Source organism: Etheostoma spectabile, chromosome 10, assembly GCF_008692095.1.
Source record: "Etheostoma spectabile isolate EspeVRDwgs_2016 chromosome 10, UIUC_Espe_1.0, whole genome shotgun sequence".
Taxonomy (NCBI): domain Eukaryota; kingdom Metazoa; phylum Chordata; class Actinopteri; order Perciformes; family Percidae; genus Etheostoma; species Etheostoma spectabile.
Genome location: NC_045742.1, coordinates 2,171,349 through 2,190,261, shown reverse-complemented (window position 1 = coordinate 2,190,261; position 18,913 = coordinate 2,171,349). Strand labels below are relative to the sequence as shown.

Genomic DNA, 18,913 nt, shown 5'->3' with positions numbered 1-18,913 from the left:
AAAAAACACCTCAAAGAGACTTGGACAGCCCTGGTGTACTAGTCACTCTTGCACAGTTAGCTGTGAGAAATGGTGCAGGAATCCAACTAAGAAATTCCATATAGAGTTCAAATAAAATGTGATATGAGAAGGGACAGTGTCATCTGTAGTCACATCTATTCTAAATTCAGACTTTCCATGGCTGTGGTCTCCAGAGACACAAACACTGCTCTCCCACACACACTGGGCTATATCTGCATGCATGAGTGTGTATAGTTTACTGCATGTACTGTGTATGTGAGTGTTCTGAGAAAAGCCTCTGCCAACAAGTAACAAAAATAGTGTTTCATTGAAGTCCTGAGATTTCCTTCCCCCCCATCCATAGTATCAGACGTGAAAGGCAAAAAAAACAAGGCAACCTTGCTTATTAAGTGCTTCTGTGCAGCATTTCTTTTTTCGCGGTCTGTACCTCTGTACAGAAAGTGTCAGAGTTCATCCAATCTCCAAGGAGTCAAAGGCTGTTGTGTTGCTAAGCGAACAAGAAACAAACATGGCTCTTAATTCCAGAGGGATAACTCAGAAGAGAGGGTGTGCTTCGAGGAAGCAGGGGCCCATGGTTATCTGGGTGAGACAGGAGGGCTGGACAACAGGCCCGAGCTGCGCGGTGATTGGAAGCTGAAGGAGTGGGGGGAGGAGGCGGAGGTGGGGGACACCTTGCGCGGGCTACTCAGGTCTCCATTTTGGAGCTTCCACATCAGCTCCTCGTTCTCCATGGACAGCCGCTTGTTCACCTTGGACTCCTTCTGAAGGGTCTCCTGCAGCGCTGTCTGCTCCGTCGACAGCTGTCTGCAACGCAGCAACACAACACACGGTAGACACGCTCCAAAGAGCTAATGGTAGACAGGAAATATTCAACTCAAGCTCTCACCTACAGTGTGAATCAAATCATGTTACGATTACAAAAGGTTGTTCTGGAAAACCTTCCGTATAAGCGCTATTCTTTTATTTTGTTATTGTCAACCAAACCCATAAAAGCCGCCCCCCCCCAAAAAAAAACAAATAATTGTCTCTCAATACTTTCTAAATGACCTAATGTGCTGCTTTCAGCCCATTGGCTCCCACTGAAGATGGTATTATGATGATGATGATGATTTTCAGCAGTAGTGGAAGAAGTATTCACATCCTTTACTTAAGTAAAAAGTATAGGATGTAAGTATCATTAGCAAAATGTACTTAAAGTATTCAAAGTAAAAGTACTCAATGCAGAAAATCCTCACTTTTTAGATTTTAATCTAACAACCATTCAGCTGGACTGGTAGCCGTTACATTGTTGGGTAGTTGATAATAAAACATATTTTATAAACTACATGTGTTTAGTGTGCAGAAATCTTAATTTATAAAGGAACTAGTAATTAAAGCCGTCAGATAAATGTAGTTTTGTTAACCTTTATTTAACCTGGTTAGTCTCATTGAGAGATAAAAATCTCTTTTTCAAGAGAGACCTGGCCAAGACAAGCAGAACCAATCAGTTTCATGTAACAAGAATTTAAAGTAGTGAAGTAAAAAGTACAATATTTCTCTCTGAGATGAAGCCGAGTAGAAGTAGAAAGTGGCATGAAAAGACTCAAGTAAAGTAGCTCAAATGTGTACTTAAGTACAGTACTTGAGTAAATGTACCAAGTTATAATCCATCACTGATTTTCAGCTGTGGACATTGTATGCAATATTGAGTCAAAATGAACAGTGCTAATATTTCTTGAAGGAACATATCACCCAGTGCCATGGTGTGGCTCACTGATTAATAACTAGTAGTAGATGATGCCGGTCTATGGCACAGAGGAGAATGCATTTAACTGCATAGGGTGATTAAAAAGTTCAGCGGAGCTTAAGGAGTGTGACCTGAGACGGGCGGTGAGATGCTTTGGAGCGCGGTTTCCATCCCTACACATGAGTCTCACCTTGACAGTGCAGCATGTCTTTCCATGCGGGCTTTGAGGTCCTCATTCTCCTGCTGGACCTTGTTAAGGCTCTCATCCAACTTCACATTTTTCTCCATCTGGAAAGAAATCAAAATCAAAGAGAATGACGGAGTGATGGGTGCGGGTTTTATTTAGCAGCAGAATTGCCTCCTCGGGTCTCACCAGTTTGTCGATCTCCATCATCTTCTTTTCCTGCTGGTGGAGCTGTTTGTTTTTAATATCCAGGACCACTTTGAGGCTCTCTAGCTCCTGCTCCAGATACAGGGTGTGGGAGTCCTTCTGCGGGGACAAATAAGTAGTGCAGAGATGTTGAGGGACTGTCAAAAATACTTCAAAAATGAGTACAGCAAGACATAAAACGTCACATGGCCATAAATCCAGAAACACACAACAGAGGGCGCCATGAGTCACTTACATATTAATATCTGCCCTGGGCTCACAGGGACAAAGAAGCTTAGGGGTCATATATGATGACACAAAAAAATGATAAACATGCAAATAATGTGTTCTGCATGAAGGATGTGTTTAGTCTACAAGTGGTCAATGTGTAACAGTGAGCTGTTGCTGCTATTGCTCTTATTGTGTATCTATTTATAGCAGATGGGGGGGGGGGGGAAGGGTAATGTGAGGTAGTTACATTAATGACTCTGCTGTGCCAGGGCAGTGTGCTGGGTACATGGGCAGCCACTTAACACTGATGAGGAGAGGCATCCTCACTGTACAACAGCACTCTGGGAAAATTAAAATCTACACTTACACACAGAGGGAGTGTTGTAACTAACACATGGTTTAAACTACACTGTTTTACATCGGAAAGAATGGTTGATTGACCTATCAGACGGCTCTTAAAAATAAGAGCTGATTTTTGTTTGTTGGTAGTTTCTATCTCTGGTAATCATTGTTTTGTCACCTTTATGCTTAAAGGAAAGCAACACTGGAGTCATGAGAGGTTTCTTAACTGGAGCTCTGCTATAATAAGCACATTGATAAGATTACCTGACTCTTATCGGCCAGCTGTTTCCTCCTGTTCTCCTCCTCAGCGAGCTTCTCAATGAGGGCATTGTTCTCCATCGTCAGCTTTTCAATCTGTCCCTGTGGATGTATGCAGGACAACAAAGTCCCTGAGTTACGCTTTTCTACACTGGCTCATCCGTTCATAAATGATCATGTCATGACATGTTATTGTTTGTGTGGAATTTCTTTAATAAAAAGGGAGAAAAGAAATGTCAAGCTTACAGATAGAGCGTCTCCTGTCTCTTTCAAAGTTCTTTCCAAAGACTGCAGCTCCTGACTGTGGACATTTCTGAGCTCTAATTATGACATCAGAAATATTTTAGAAAACTCAAAACTGTACAACAAAGCTCAAGGTTAGTCACAATGTAATCTTATTATGCAATACAAAAATGCACACATGTACATTTGTTTATTAAAGTAGAATATCCTAAGTAAGGAGTTTTGAATAATCTTATAAAACTCAGCATCAGAGAATGGATCCCGTTTCTCGAGTACTGTCCACTCACCTTCCAGGGACATTTCATACTGCTGTTTCACAGACTGCAGCTGTTCTGCGTGGCTGTTCTCTAGTTCCAGCCTCATGACTTCATGATTGTCTTTCAGCTCTCCCATCTTTCAAAAGAACACAGGAAAGACTTAGTTTTGAACCCCAACATTACTGATCTTAATGGCCCCGGTACACCAACAGACGGCTGACCAGTCAGACTTAAAACTCGGGGGGGGCAGGGCCTTTTCTGTGGCTGGACCTAAACTCTGGAACGCTCTGCCCCTCCATGTCCCAACAGTTGAGGGTTTTAAGTCTCGTCTAAAGACACATTTTTATTCTTTGGCTTTTAACTCCATGTAAGTTGTGTGGTCCTCTGATGGCTCTTATTGTTTTATTGTATTTTAGTATTTATTAATTTTATCTATTTTTTATTTTCTAAACCCGATGCTCTTATTTTGTTTTTACAATATTTTATATTAATTGTTTGAGTTTTCTGTGCAGCACTTTGGTAACTTTGTGTTTGTAAAATGTGCTATAGAAATAAAGTGGATTGGATTGACCGCCTCCTTGACTTGGCCCCATTAAGGGGCCTCAGAACACACCGAAGTGATGCTGACTGCCGACGGAAGCTGATTGGACGAACGCGTCACGTGGGTCTGTTTTTGCCGGAGAATCAAAGCCAGACTGTCATGGCGGCTAGTTCAGAACACTGAACAACCCCCATATTTTACTAAAACAGTTCACCGGAACGTGTGTCTGAAAACATTTTAAGCGAGAAACAGGCCGTGCAGCGGCTGAATCTTCATTTCAGATCCACAAAAGGTGAGTTTAAAAGATTTTCATCCGATTTTGAGAGACTGTCGTCACGCTCATCATTTCCAGGTTAGCACTCCACCAATCAGATTGGTCATTTGAGTCTAACTGCCGGCAGGGCCCGACTTTCGACCGAGCATGTCAGGTCGGCCAGAATGAAGGCCAACGGCCCCCCCCGACGGACAACGGCATGGAACACACAAAACAGACTCGAGTCCCCGACCTCGCCAGACTGTCCGACGGCCGATCCCCGGGTTGGTGTGGCAGGGCCCTGAGGCCTCGCTAAGCACTGCGTTACATTGTGATGGTTCAGTTTTTCTCTCCTGACGCACAGAAAAGTTCAAACAAACTTCCATTAAAAATGTTATTGGATCAATGACAGAATATTAGCCAAGAACGCCAAACCCTCCACTTGTGTGTGGGCCTTTACACAGAGCCGATTTCCATTACATTAATTTAATAACAGAAGAGCCTATGCATGGAAATAGTAAATTATAGTAATAATAGTAAAAGTATTCCCGCATAAATTATTAAAATGTGAAGTGGGGACAAACCTGCTGTTGCAGGAGAGTCCTGCCCTTGTCAGTCTCCTGCTGGTAGCTGAGGTGGACCTTGTCCCACTCGGCCTGGTAGAAGGCCTGCAGTCTCTGCTCCAGCTCGGCCAGGTCCTTCTGGTGCTGCTCCTGCAGTTTGTGCAGGGCGTCCTCCAGAGCAACGCGCAGCTCATCCTTCTCCTTCTCCAGGCGTTCAGATGAATGGACGGAGCAAACTGGAAATAAAAAAAAAAATCTTTGGTTAAAAAGGTGGCGGGACATTAGCATGGTGTTCAGTGATTGTAGGCAGCTGGGTAGAGGGTAAGATTAATTGAAATAGGGCAGAGGACATTTTTTGTATTAGTAAGTGCTTGTGTAAAAAATAAGATACGCCCACTGAGGAACTCTGTTTAGCAAACTTCCCTCTTGATGAAATTGTGCGACACTAAATAGGCTCCCAAAAGGAATGGAAAAAACTGACATTCAAGGGGAGGTTCCTCTTGCACTTGACTGCTTATGCCAACTATGCCGCAGTTATTTATAGGCAGATAAAGATATGGGAACAAGTTTCACAATCTCTTGAAACCAGCAACTTAAGCAACAGACTTCTTAAAGCGGGCACGTTCCCCCCACAGCTGGCCATTTTTAAGTTTGTGCAATTGGTGGCTTTTGATTTTGTTCTGTAAATCAGTCTCAATATTTCCCAACTGGTTCCAACTGCCAAGGGTTTATATCTGCTCTGGAGTGGGTGACAGTGACAAACTCCATAACCTGTCTCCAGTCTCAACACCGTTGACATTAATTGTGAACTACAACTCACTAGAGAAGTTGCACCAATGGTGGACAGTTATAAAGACAGCTGTGGACCCCGTCTGCGTTCATATTAAGAAGATGATTTTCTTTCAAAGGTTTGGTATTAAATACATGGTATGACATTACACCACAACTACTTAGAGCTTGAGACTATGTATGACATCATTAGTGGGCGTAAAATAATATTTAACGCAGATGTTACTGTGCTACGCTACAACATGCGTGGCAGGGACATTGACTGTATTCACAAATCACTGGGGCACAATAAAGGATCATGTACTATTCCTATAAAAGTTATTAGTTGAAGGTTCCTCGTTAGCCATGAGTGCCACAGGCTGTATGTGACATCTTCACTGGTTCACACTTATCTGTAATGAGGGTTGCAATTTTAGTCTTGTTGAACCACTTTGTCCCAGACACATTGTGCCAAATCTCTATTGTGTATTCCTGTTGTCTGGTTGTAAATAAAGTCCCAGAGTCTGAGTTTTTGCACTGCTAAAAACTGAGCTACAGTTGAAATATGGCACTGCATGAGCCTGAAGATTCACCTTCCCCGATCCAGGAACAGTGGCCAAGCCAACATAGGGACTATCCATCAGGCTTTGGCACGTACAGCTCAACAAACAGAGCCCGGAACTCTGCAACCATACGTAACAGAGATCTGGTCATATTAGCCTTTCTAATACTAACCCACCTTACAAAAACACCTCATGGCTGATATGTGGGCCAAGTTAATGTAAGTTAGCTGCAGCCAACAAGGTAATGGGGTTTGGAAGTGTCACACATAATGCAGAGGGTTAGATATATATATTTTTTAACAAAGGGGGTGTGGTCGTATAACAGTATTGGCTGTGGGCCAAGGCCGCAATTTATTGCAGAATGAGGAGTGAGATCACTGTGGAAGCAGGCAGGGACGCAGGCGGAGGAGGAAATTAACTAAAAGCAGACTTATAAGAACGCGTCTGACTTTAAAACATCTTTAACTACACATAATCCAAAGGTCCATGTGAGGTCTGTGTTGGTCTTCCAGCCTCTGAAGTGAAGAATGTGTTAAAGCGCAGATATAACGGCGCTCAGCATGTAAGAGCAATCATGTGGAAGTCCCGAGGCTGTGAGGGCGGGGGGGGGGAGCCACAACACTACTGCTGCTGCCTTTAGTAAGAGGGATGAAAGCTGGTGTGTTAGCGTGCGTGTGGCTGAAGGTGACAGCACACAGGCTGGACAGAAAACATTGCCCCTAAGCCTTCACAAGGCTCAGGTGGTGTGGCATTCCACCACTGGGAGCCCCTCCCGTGTGGGTGGGGTCAGAGGTCGGCCCGCCACTCCCAGGGGAAGGGGCCGAGACCACTTTACTCAGCAACGCTTAAACACACACATGCCTTGACATGGTATGTGATTTTCAGCCGAGGATAAAGTGTGGTGGGAAAAAGCAAACAGGAGCAAGACCCCCCCCCTGCTTACAGCACATACCACTTCAAGGCACAGCACTAAACTATTTTATCATTAACACGTAAAATAAAGATTACATTGAACTGCACGACTGTCAGTCCAGATGAATTTGCGCAATGTAAGAAATGGGTGACTGAATTCATCAATGTAGAGTAATGCCAACCAGACTATACACATCTAAATTAAAGTACCAATCAGTCAGACTTATAACTGCCTTAGATCACAGCAACACAACAAGTGAACAAAGTAAGCAACTAATTGCTCAAGATGAAAAAACTGCAAACAATAGGATAACTGTATTGTCCTTTTATTATCTATACAGAGATGTCCTGACTTGTCATCCAAACAAAAGACAGAAACCCATATGAAGGGGGAACTAAAAGCAGACCCTGTACCAGAAGTGTGTACTTTGCTGATAACAACTTTAAACACGGCTGTGTGACCAAGGTGACCTAACTTACCCAGCTCTCCTCGAAGGTTGCCCAGCTCCTGGGACAGATCCCTGCACTGCCTTCTGGCTTCATCACGCTGCAGAGAAAAAACAAAGTCAAGTCATGCACATGCTTATTAAGGTGTCAATGCAATCTCTGAGCCTAAATCACTGCATTTCAGATCCCAAATGAGCAATGCCAGCATTATGAATCTGAAAGGTTTTTCTCAAAAAAATGTTAACAGGGCAACACCCTGACATATTTATCTGATAAACACATATTCTCCTTCCAGGATATTGTGTTGACTGCCAAAGGCAAATACATTGAACAGCACCACAGCAGCAAGGAAGGAAGACTTAGGAAATATACCCATGCTGTCAGTTTTAGCACATGCCTTCTGTCTGCCTAACTCTTTTACTTCTCCCTTTCTGACTCAGTTTTGCAGAAAAGAGGAGGCTGCACTGTAGCTGCAGTGCTCCTCCAGACTATAAACTGACGCATCCAAATCCAAAAACTGTTTACCTCTCATGCAATACCTATCTCTGACTATGCTGATTCACAAGAACACCCTGACACACTAGACAGTACATCACACAGTCTGCAAATATCACTTTCCTGATCAGTTAACAAAAGCAAATACAGTCCACCCTGTCCTGCTATGCCCCAGATCTACATCTTTTCCTCACCGCAGAGTAAATCAAACAGAGAAGCCAGTTACCCGATCTGCAGCGCAGGGAGCACTAAGGCACGCTCTGCTGCCAGAACAGCCCATGATCTAGCCTCAGTCTGAGGCTTGGTAGCCGGAGTCTCCCAACCCCAGCTACGGAGAGCCAGTACTCCAGTACAAACAGTGGTCCAGGTGGACGCACCACCTCCACAGACCTCCTCCCAGACTGCTCCGACTACATCTGAGGAAGGACTGAAAAAGCCGCTTCACTGGCTGTGGAGAGTGACTGCAGAGTGCATTACCGTATTACACCTAAAAAAAAAAAACAGAAGGGGGGCAGACTACAGTGTGCATAGGAACAGCCTCCACATCAGCGAGCTGAGGTCACTTTAAGACAGCACTAACGGCAGCCAGAGTGGAGCAAGCGGATAAATTGTTCAGAGCTGCCTGACATCAGGCTGATGAGAGCAGGACTTGTGCTGTGCAGTGACCTTCCCAGGGGATACATGGAGAGGCTTCATTAGAACCATCCCCCCACCACTCATCCAAACCTACGTTAAATCATCCCCTCACCCCCTCTGCATCACTACCTTACAATCGGCTGTGCAACTACAGGCTTCATGGGCACAATCTCTCCATTACAAGATGATAGAATGCCAAGACAAATCCCATTCCCAGCTTCTGTGGGGGACTTTACAGTCACTGTGTAGAATCAAAGAAAATGATGTCAGTTGTTGACTAACCACCTTGGTAATCATTCCTCAGACTGCATTAGAAACCACACATTTTAACCATCTTGATAAAGGCTATGCAACTCTGAGGGACATCTAGCCGAGTGCAAAGAGTCCCCAGTGTATGTCAATATGATACCATCTCAGGTGTAGAATAACACATGATAGTAGACTAAGATCAATGACTAATTGCTGCAGATCCAGTTCCATATATAAGTTCCCAGAAATATTGTGAATATAAGAAAGCAAGTGAGGTAAAGAGAGCAATTTGCGAATGTGCCTACATTCCTACACTGAAATTCAACGTGTTTCACGGCATTTTGCTCTTTGAGAGAAGGCATGTCAAACCCGGTCCAGTGCTTACACTCTATCCAAAACAGATCATAAGAAACAGTGCTCAGCCTTTGCTTAGTGTTTGGCTGCTGTTCATAACCATATCAAGTCAACAGCTGGGACATTCTCACACTATGCTGGCAAGGACCTGCCTCCTATTCTTGGTCTGATGAGTGGCCACCAGATTCCATTGCACACCATTGCACACTACATGCACACAGACTCGTCCAACAACATATCTGCCACCTGTTAGTCTTGTCTATTTAATAGATTTTTTTTATATTAAATGCAAGTTGTGTGCGTTTAAGATACTGTAGGTAATAGTGTCCACTGTAGGGACAGCAACACATGCTGTAGTCAAAGTTAAGGGAGAGGAACAAACATGTCGTGGTTATATTTGTTGACGTAATCAGTTTCACAACCGATGCCACCCAAACATGAGTCACACATCAGTGACTGGAGATCACACACTGAGCCTTAAACACCAGCTGTCCCATTACAGCTGTCACACTGTCAATGATACATTTTAAACAAACGTTTTTCCCCAGCTCTGTTCTGTATGACTGCAAAAATCCATCAGTCAATACTCTCCACACTATTGTCAAAATACAGAACTAGTAGCCTTCCAACGCCCATATGCACTCAAGTTACAACAGGCAAATACGGTTGACGGTTTATAAGGCTCTTCAACAGCTCAGGAGACACTTGACTGCATAATCAGAATACCTATATTTTTTCCGGCAGCAGAAATTAAGAAACAGTACTCACTGAAGCTCACTGAGGCTAAACTTGGACGGATTTGAACTCTTGTTACAACTGAAACTATCCAGAGCGCTGCCACAAGGGATCTGTCTGGTGTCAAAGTCAGGAGTAAGGCAGGAGGAAAGGGAGTTGCAGTAATCTAGGCCAAAAGGAAATAAATGCTTGAGTGACTTCCTGCATTACAAATTAAAAAGAAGCAGTGGTTCCCTTTTCTGAAATAGTTCTTAGCTGTACAGAACTTAAATGCACAGCCACGTTCACACATTTGTTGAATTCTCATCAATGAACATCCCCTTGTTTCTCAGACACACGTTTCATGTTGGAAGCTACGATACTCCTTTTTTCCTCCCGAGTCCCTGTGGCACTTCCATACAGTAGCACATTGCTTGCAGCAGCAGCTTGTTAAAACCAACTTTGGAACACATTGATGGAGTCAACAGCCACTTTTGATTTCCCGGTAGCAACAAACCAGAAAGAGTCTGGCAGCAACAGGTATGAGCACCACAGCTACAGTAGGGTTTAAAATACTACTGTAGTGTTTTTCCTCTGCAGTCTGCTGTACCTGCAGTATAGGGATGCTAAACTGAAATAAGATTTATATCTTTATTTTTTACAACCTCATCACAGTCCATATAATAGATTCGGCCTCAGCTCCCTGTGCTGATTTGTCAGACACATAGCAACAATGTCAGATAAGGTCCACTGGACTGCAGCGCATTGATGGAAAGTTCCTAGCAACCTCTGGAGGAAGTCCTGGCAGACCTGATGTCTGACTCTGCCCCTTGTTCCACGTGTACTCAAAACACGATTAAAAACATCATGTTATTGACTTGAAAGTACTAAAATCTCTTAAATAAAGAAGAAGCCAAAGTGGCTTATTAGAGACATCTCAACACTAACATTCTAAGTACTGTATTTTTTAAATGTGCATGAGTGAAAAGGTTGAGTTGTGTAATCCTATGACGTAAAGACAGGGTCATACAATTAAATAGGAGCCACTAAATACCATCTCGTCTTGAATTATTTTATATTTGGATGGTACATTGCAGTTGTTTCACTCAATCAACACATATGGTGGGGAAATGTTTGACAAGGACACCTCTAAAGTTAACCAGAGGGACTGAAATAGCTTGTGTAACAGTATCTGATTTTTGTCTTTTAGCTTTACTGGAAAATGTAGATATAAATCTTTACTAACTGCATTGGGACAATTTAATTCTATTTTATGAATGTACTTATTGTAAACTCGAGTGCATCTCAATAAATATACTTTACTCTGAGCACCAAACCATAGTTTTGCTTTGATAACTAAATGAGGGAGTATGATGATTGGGTTCAGGTGGGGGGGGAGCGGATAGGATAAGTCTGTTTGTACTGCACTGTGCGAAGATTAATCCCTCAGGGCATTCAGTTCCTGGAAGCCAATCACGTGGTCGCACTATTAAAACAGATCCAAAACAAACAGTAAGTTTAAACATCCATATTTTAAAGGCTTCCAGGGTCATGCCAGACTACTTGAATAACCTATGACTCTATAAAAAAGGTACAACTGAAAGAATTGTGGTGAGCTTTTAGACAGAAGCCAGAATAAGTTCAGCTCTTCTGTTGTAATCTTCACAAGAAAATGCAAATTATGCTGCAATGAAAATTCATTTTTAAATTTCTCTTTGATCCAGGATTGCTTCAGTTGTTCAGTGGATGACAACAGGGACATTTTGTGTTGGACAGCTTCCTAGTATGTCTGTGTGTGCAGCCCCTCATATACCCTTACAATCACCCCCGTCCCCCCTTGCTTTTGCTGTAAATAGAAATGCCATTTGGTTTGCCCCGTATTATCAACACAAGATTTTATGTTGCAACATTTGTAGTTATGTCATAAAGATAAATTTAGACTTTATGTGTACTACACTCTTAGATCAGGAGGTGATACGTTAAGAGTCTGCGCTCAAGACAATCCAAATTTTACTTCGGACATTTTAGCTCCATTGGCATTTCTGTGTTTTTTACCACTGTATGGCTGTTTTTCATCTGTACCTGCATACTGTTTTAATCTCATCTTTCAATGTAAATAATGTAAAAAGGAAAGCATTATGCAGTACAAATGATAGATTTCTGAATTGTAATATGGGCATGGTTTCAACTAGTTGGACAGATATAGTGATTTCTCATAGAGAGAGATATACACAGTATATATACACAGTATGTACTGGCCAACCTAGTGTCATATCAAGGTAATGTGAGCCACATTCTGACCGTATCACAGGAGCAATAGAATGTTGAGTACAAACAATCACAAACTCAACTAAGCCAGTGATCTCTAGAAGTGCCCTGGTTACTGACAGCAAATATTACTGCTATAATATGCAGCACGTCTTTGCAATGTAAAGATGTTGCTATACATTTCTCTGAAAAAAAGTTGGTGAGGCTGCAAACCGCAGTAACTGTAAGATATAATTTTCTCTCTTTGCCATGTCCATGCTGTTCCCTCATGAATAAAATGTCCATACCTCAGCCAAAGCTTCCTGCAAGACGATGGCGACAGCCTCAAATCTGCAGTTACTAGCTGCCAGAAGTCCTCTGAGCTGCTGGATGCTCTGGTCCTTCCTCCCGCCCTCGGCGGCGCTCGCTGCTACCACATCTACAGCTCCATTGCGCTGATTCGGTTGAGACGCAGGCTGCTGGGGGTGTTGGTGGCGGGAGCTGGCCTTGGGCTTGTTCTTGTCCACTGTGAAAGAACATGTGTTGAGTGTCGTGACAACGTTGATCATCATCATAACCCCCCTCCGTAACCGTTACAGCAGGTCTGACGGCAGCACCACCCACCCTCTACACCCCTGTCAGGGCCAGAGATGCAGCGAGCTCCAGTGTCAAATCCCTGGATATTTCTGCAGTCCAGAACAGTTCTGTCCAATCAGCCGGTCTGAGGATTCCCAGCGCTGCTCCTCCGACAGCCCAGAAAATAAAAATGGATCCTCTGAATGCAGTAACTTTTCCATATCCTAATTCAATCTATCACCAAGGGCAACTTATTTTAGCGAGGACGTGCGACTGTGGTTTTGATTTACATCAGCTTTATAAATACATCACCCCCATATAATGGCTACCGTCAATCCTACTAATGACGAACACTCTGTTTACTCTGCTAGAACACAGACATCAGAACAGAGGCGCACAACTCACTAGCTCCTAACTTATCATTGATATCAGGACATCTGTGTTTCTTTGAAATGAGGAGACTGTAGTGAGTGTTATGTAACACAGCAGTGAGAATAACCTGAGATATATGGGAAATACCAGTGAGTGGAAAGTACCACCAGTGGCCTGTGGGGAAACTCACTCTGCTCTACCTGTTGTTTTAGATGACAGCTGTTAGAAGAAAGCATAATTAATTTGCAAATAAATATTGAGTGAATTCGGTACAGTAAAACCAATGACAAATGTACTTTAAATAAGGTTCTGTAGATGAATCCACCCTAGTGTGCTCCCATGATGTTTGCACAACCCCACCCCATGAAGTGTTTATATTCACTTCCTTTATGAACATTGGGAGCATATTTAAGTTATAGATAAAAAGATGCACTAAGCAGGGTATGATTTTAAAATATCACAACACCCCAGAATAACACCAGCATGTAACTGTGGGATATAGACATCATTTTGACTAAAATAATGCTGAATTTACTGGATGTCTTTCAAATTAAGACCTCGCAGTTTCTATTGGCAGTGAGGGGATGGTATTTAATATTAACATGAGAACATATCTCCCTTGCCTACTGTAGCAGCTGATCCAGGAGCTGGAGAGTGGACAGCCCTGGCCTGATTGGGGCAACACAATACTGCAGAGCAAATAGGACTCCAGGCTGGCAAAGGAACAGAGGGAACAGACCAAACTGAGGAGTCACAGCAGCAAAAAAGTAAATAAAAACCATCTACTCTATGTGAGAACATGATATCAGATAACCAGATGTATTTCATCTGAAGAATTATATAATGTATTAATGCCAGACTTGAGTTAACATAGCTCTGCATCCGGATGTGCATTTCACATCAAAACTAGTTGCTCCCGCTCCCTTACAGCCAAAGTAAACTGTTCAGCGTGAAAGTAAGGCGCAGCCTTCAAGACAAACAAGACAACGAACTTCAGAATGTGGTCACTTTTGCTTTAATTTGGTAAAATGTTTTACAAAAATGTTCTGAAGCTTGTACTGTGCACAAGGCTTTAAATAGTTTGTGTTATAGGGGACCCAGATCATCCAAAACAGATTTCCATCTCAATGTCCTTAATGCATCCTCCTAGTCTACATCCCATTAGTTTTACACTATGAAATGTTGAAGTTTTTCTTCTTTTATTTTTGCTTCATGTACAGCACACAGATCCAAACGCACAGTTCAACTGTGCTGCTCGGCTTAAATCGTTTCGATTGAGCTGAAGTTCACTACACCTCAAATGGGTTTCGTTTAAATTAGGATGCCCTCTGCTGGTTGAGCAGAGAACACAGAAGGGACAACATCTTACACTGCGTCACAGCCAACACGTATGACAAACATGCCTGCATAAATAATCAAACCAACATCAATGACAAACTCAGGCTGTCGAGCTACTGCAGAGTGGAAATATCATATACATTTATTATATCCCTCTGTAATGTAACTGTATGTGATTGTTGTTTTTTATATTTTATAAATGTATTCTTTAACGTAAAGCAACATGTAGTTACTTCTGTTTAATTGCCAACCTGTAACATTTAAAAAGTAAAAAAAAGTGGGATCATAGCCACGTTTGTTATTGCCACTTTTTAAACATGTCCATTAAAAGAGAAACGGATAGAAACTGACTTTCCAAATATGTTTATGATCACCTAGCTTTTATCTTGTGCTTTCTTCCAAGAACAGATGTGGACATTATGCAACACATTTCTGCTGAATCTAAAAAATGTATGATCTCACCTTTTTAAATAATTCAAATTGGAGGTGGCCAGTTCAGAGATTGATATAGTGAACTGAATGGCAAATCAGCTCAATTTTCATGCTACACTATTTGCTTAATTCAGATGTATTTCTTCTGAGGGTTGCCTAGTGTAATTCTAACATGTATTCACAAAACACAAATACATATTCCCAAATAGTTTAGGAGTTAGTATTATCACCGCATATTTTAACAGTATTTCTAACTGATGTGGCTTTTGTTTTCCATAAACACTAATCTGCGCTTTGAAATTGACTTAATATAAGCATATAAGCACATGGACCGTCTCTGCCTCGTCTGCTGTTCCATGGCAACAGAAAACCTGCAGCTGTTTTCATCGCAGTATCCGAACAAAGTTGATGACACATGACCTCTTTATTTCATATGTCCTCCCACACTCAAAGAAACTTTTTGTACCAATTCACATAGTACACTTAACATCAAAATGCTGAGTGATTTACTGATTACGCAGCATAGTGCTCTGCTGCTGTAAGGGGATATCACACCATAGCACAAAGCATGATGGGTGATGATGATGAGACCCATCACAATCACGCACTTGTTATTGTGCTTGGTTGACACAATAACAGACAACTGTCAGTGTAACATTCATCTGACTTATTCTCTACCACACTATTTCACTTTAAATACGGATATTTATACTTTATACTCTATCAACTGTATGTATCTAGATATTTATATTTTTCAGTTGTTTTTTTAGACGCTATATATTTATATGTATCACTCTACATGCCCTGTAAACCCATATAAGCGTTTATTTTTTTTAATTCATATAAATAACTCGACTTTTCCACGTTTTTTTTGTAATTGTTTCTGTGCTGTATTATTTTAAGATGTGAACTCTGTGCGTAATTTTGTACTACATTGTACTGTGGTTTGACAATAAAGAAATCTTGATTCTTGAAAAAATGTTGACACTTAAAAAACAAAATAAGAGTTTAACTAACTGAGGCATGGGATATATTGTACTTTCTAAAACCATGACTTGCTTTGAATCCCATTGAGTTATTAAAGCCTTTGAGACTATGACTCTAAGTTACCATATTTGGTCATAGGAAAATTAATTATATTCCAAAAACAGGAGACGAATGCTTTTAACAATGTGGGAACCACAGGAAGCTAATGTGTTCCCACAGACCTGTTCAACAACACAACACGGTTCCCATGGGGCAACCTAGAGACCAGGAACCAAAATAACCTTGGTTCCTCTCTGCGAGAGTGATACAGGAGTACTGGGTGTTCCAGTGAGCAGGAGAGCAAGACAAAGTGCCTCTTGACACACAGTCGTATAAAAAAGGTGGCCTTACAAATAATGAAAGCCATTCCGAAATGGCAATGTGACCAAATAAGGATGTTTGTTTAAATACAATTACTCCTGAATTCGGGATTTGTATTCTACAGTACCTCTGCTCGGGGTGACAGGTTTTGGTGACCAAGGTGGGTAAATGAAAGATGAACCTCCTGCTTTGCCGACTAGTAAATAGCCATCCTAAAATTAGATTTCAGAAACAGCCAACTGCAAAGATCTGCGTGAGAGGCTAATACAGCAGTGCTTGGTTTAAGTGTTATAGCACGGACACTCCAAAATAATAACAATGGTTGGTAGAAACATGTAACTGACAGACCTGCTCGGAAGACCACCGTGTTCCTCCTGCATCCTGACAGCAGCTGAATGCTGCGGAGTAAACCCTTGGCTGTCAGTCGCACGTGGATGTTCGACAGGGAGAGCTTCGGAGACCATAACATCTCTCAAAAACTAAGCAGTTACTTTAAAAAAATTAAAAATAAACAAGTTTCCAAATGCTGAAAGCTTGACGCTGACTATGAGCCACAGGCCATGGTGTGCCTCATTGTATCATGCCTCAAGTGACAGCAATCAGTCAATAAATCAATAAAAAATAGTAGTAAGAGTTAAACAGCTGAGACAGCCTTGAAAGAAGGAAAGCACCCAGTTCAGCATGGCAGGTCTCCCAACTCAAAGTCTCACTCCCAGCTGTGAAGGCTGGAAGATACAGAGAAGGTCAAAAGGCTGGCCTGTGGTTTTGTGGCACAGCCTGATTGATGCAATAGGGGCAGAAAAGAAAAAAAAAGTAAAAATCCCTTAATCCTCTTGGTAAAGGCAGGCTCCAGCTATTCCCCAAGCACAGGCACATATGTCTCTCACAGCAGAGCAAAGCAGCATCTCCAAGCTTAATGATGGCGGTGCTGTAGCTGAGCCAGGATGCTAGAAAGAGAGCAGGGAGGGGGAGGGGGGAGAGAAAGGAGTGGGAGGGGCTACCAGCATCACTGCAGCCAATGGGATTTATAATCCACCCCCTCCACTATTTCTCTCATTTACCCCAGCAGTGGGATGGGGAGAGATGGCAGACTTCTTGTGGTTTTTTTCTGATGAGCCGAGCTTACAACTGCTTGGCTGGCACAGCTCTCTGTGAAAATGTGTCCTTAGCTATTATTAGCTATATGAAACATTAAATCCAAAGTCAATTCAGGTGGTCAAGTCAGTTGCAAGTGTCGCCTGGTTGAAATTTCAGAGCTTTAGACAGAGGCTCAACAAGCGGTATATGATCAAGCGTGCTAGAGAGAGGCGTTAGAACAAAGCAGTGAACTGAACTGGGCTTTACTGTCCATCCATCATATCTAGATGAGAGAACAGAGGAGTTAATAACAATGTTGATAACCTTATTTAGGTCAGCTTTAATTATTACTGTGCACTCTGAGCATCAGCAAGTGTTTATTGGACTTATTATTATTGGACCTTGGTTTTGCCTCATAGAATGCATGCAGGTTGCCCTACGTTGTTGCTGGAGATTGTTGGGACTGTATGCAGCCTGAGATGGTGACTGGCTACGACATTCATGTTATGAAAAACTAGACTTTGGTCTCGTCAATCGAACATTTGGCAACTTTTAAAAGTAACTTTCCATCCAGAATCTTACTGGCGTCCATTTCAGCGTCTCGTGCTCGCCATCCTCTCAAAACGTAACGTTACTACTCTTTGGCCGGCTCGCGAGCCCAAACAGCGTGTGTGCGGCGTGCCTGTTGTTGTGTTTCCGGTCTAGCCAGATCCGGTGGGTGTCAGACCAAAAAGAACGTTAATCTCACCATAAAAAAATTGACGCCGTTAAAATGGATTTGGGTTAACGCAGTTAAAGCGTTTTAACTGACAGCACTATGAATAAACAAACAAGGTTGGCATATTAACATTACAAAAGTTTAAAATCACTTTTCCTAATTTCTTTTTTGTGGTTGTTGTTGTTGTTGTTATCTATACCATTATTACAGAAAACACAATAACCAGTCTCTTCTGAAACCAAGCATGCAGCCTTGACAAACCATCTACATATGTAGTTAAAACACGAATAATTAAGACTATTTAAACTCTTACCGGTTCCACTTGAAGTGAGACCCACGAGCCTTGCAGAAGCCGTTCTTTTCAGAGGACTGACTGTAGAGGTTGAAGCACCTTTGCTGGAGGAAGTTGCAGGTCTGCATCCTATGGCCAAAGCTGTTACGAGCAGAAGATCCAGGTGAGACAGGCTGCTGGGGTTAATCCGACCCATACTGTAGCACAGACTGGCAGCTAGCCACAACCGCAGACAGCTTTTATGCTAGAACTAATTCATCAGGTTAGACCACACATATTGCTTAATTGAAATAAACGATAGGATTCCTGAAAATGTGATTATATTAGGAAGTAACAATAGCTTTTTGTAGTTGAGTGTTTTGGGGGTAATTAATCACTTTCAATCAAGTCAGATTCAGGTCTCCTTATCACAGTGTGAGTACTTCTCAGTGTTTGAGATGTAAACAATGTGGTCTTGCTCAAATTTACTTTACAAAAGGGAGTTCAGAAAGGGAGTCTTCAAAATGTAAGCTTAATGGCTTAAAATTGAGACACATCCGTGTGTGTGTGTGTGTGTGTGTGTGTGTGTGTG

At 42.2% G+C, this 18,913-nt stretch overlaps 1 protein-coding gene across 8 annotated transcripts in view; it reads right to left on the bottom strand.

The window, feature by feature from the left end:
* Positions 1-132: 132 nt before the first annotated feature.
* Positions 133-18,913, bottom strand: part of mtus1a (microtubule associated tumor suppressor 1a) — a 29,869-nt gene continuing 11,088 nt past the window's right edge. For 4 of the 8 annotated variants that reach the window (XM_032527515.1, XM_032527516.1, XM_032527514.1 and 1 more), the window contains 10 exons: positions 18,364-18,483; positions 12,499-12,716; positions 7,529-7,595; positions 4,827-5,041; positions 3,479-3,584; positions 3,195-3,268; positions 2,955-3,050; positions 2,121-2,237; positions 1,938-2,035; positions 133-825 (listed from right to left, as the gene is read on the bottom strand). In XM_032527515.1, coding sequence (XP_032383406.1) covers positions 597-825; positions 1,938-2,035; positions 2,121-2,237; positions 2,955-3,050; positions 3,195-3,268; positions 3,479-3,584; positions 4,827-5,041; positions 7,529-7,595; positions 12,499-12,716; positions 18,364-18,483 — 1,340 coding nt within the window. In that variant the 3' untranslated portion in view covers positions 133-596. Of the gene's footprint in view, positions 826-1,937; positions 2,036-2,120; positions 2,238-2,954; positions 3,051-3,194; positions 3,269-3,478; positions 3,585-4,826; positions 5,042-7,528; positions 7,596-8,216; positions 8,487-9,997; positions 10,131-12,498; positions 12,717-16,603; positions 17,181-18,363; positions 18,484-18,913 lie in introns of those variants that run through there. The other 4 variants (XM_032527519.1, XM_032527517.1, XM_032527520.1 and 1 more) reach the window with 4 other exon arrangements.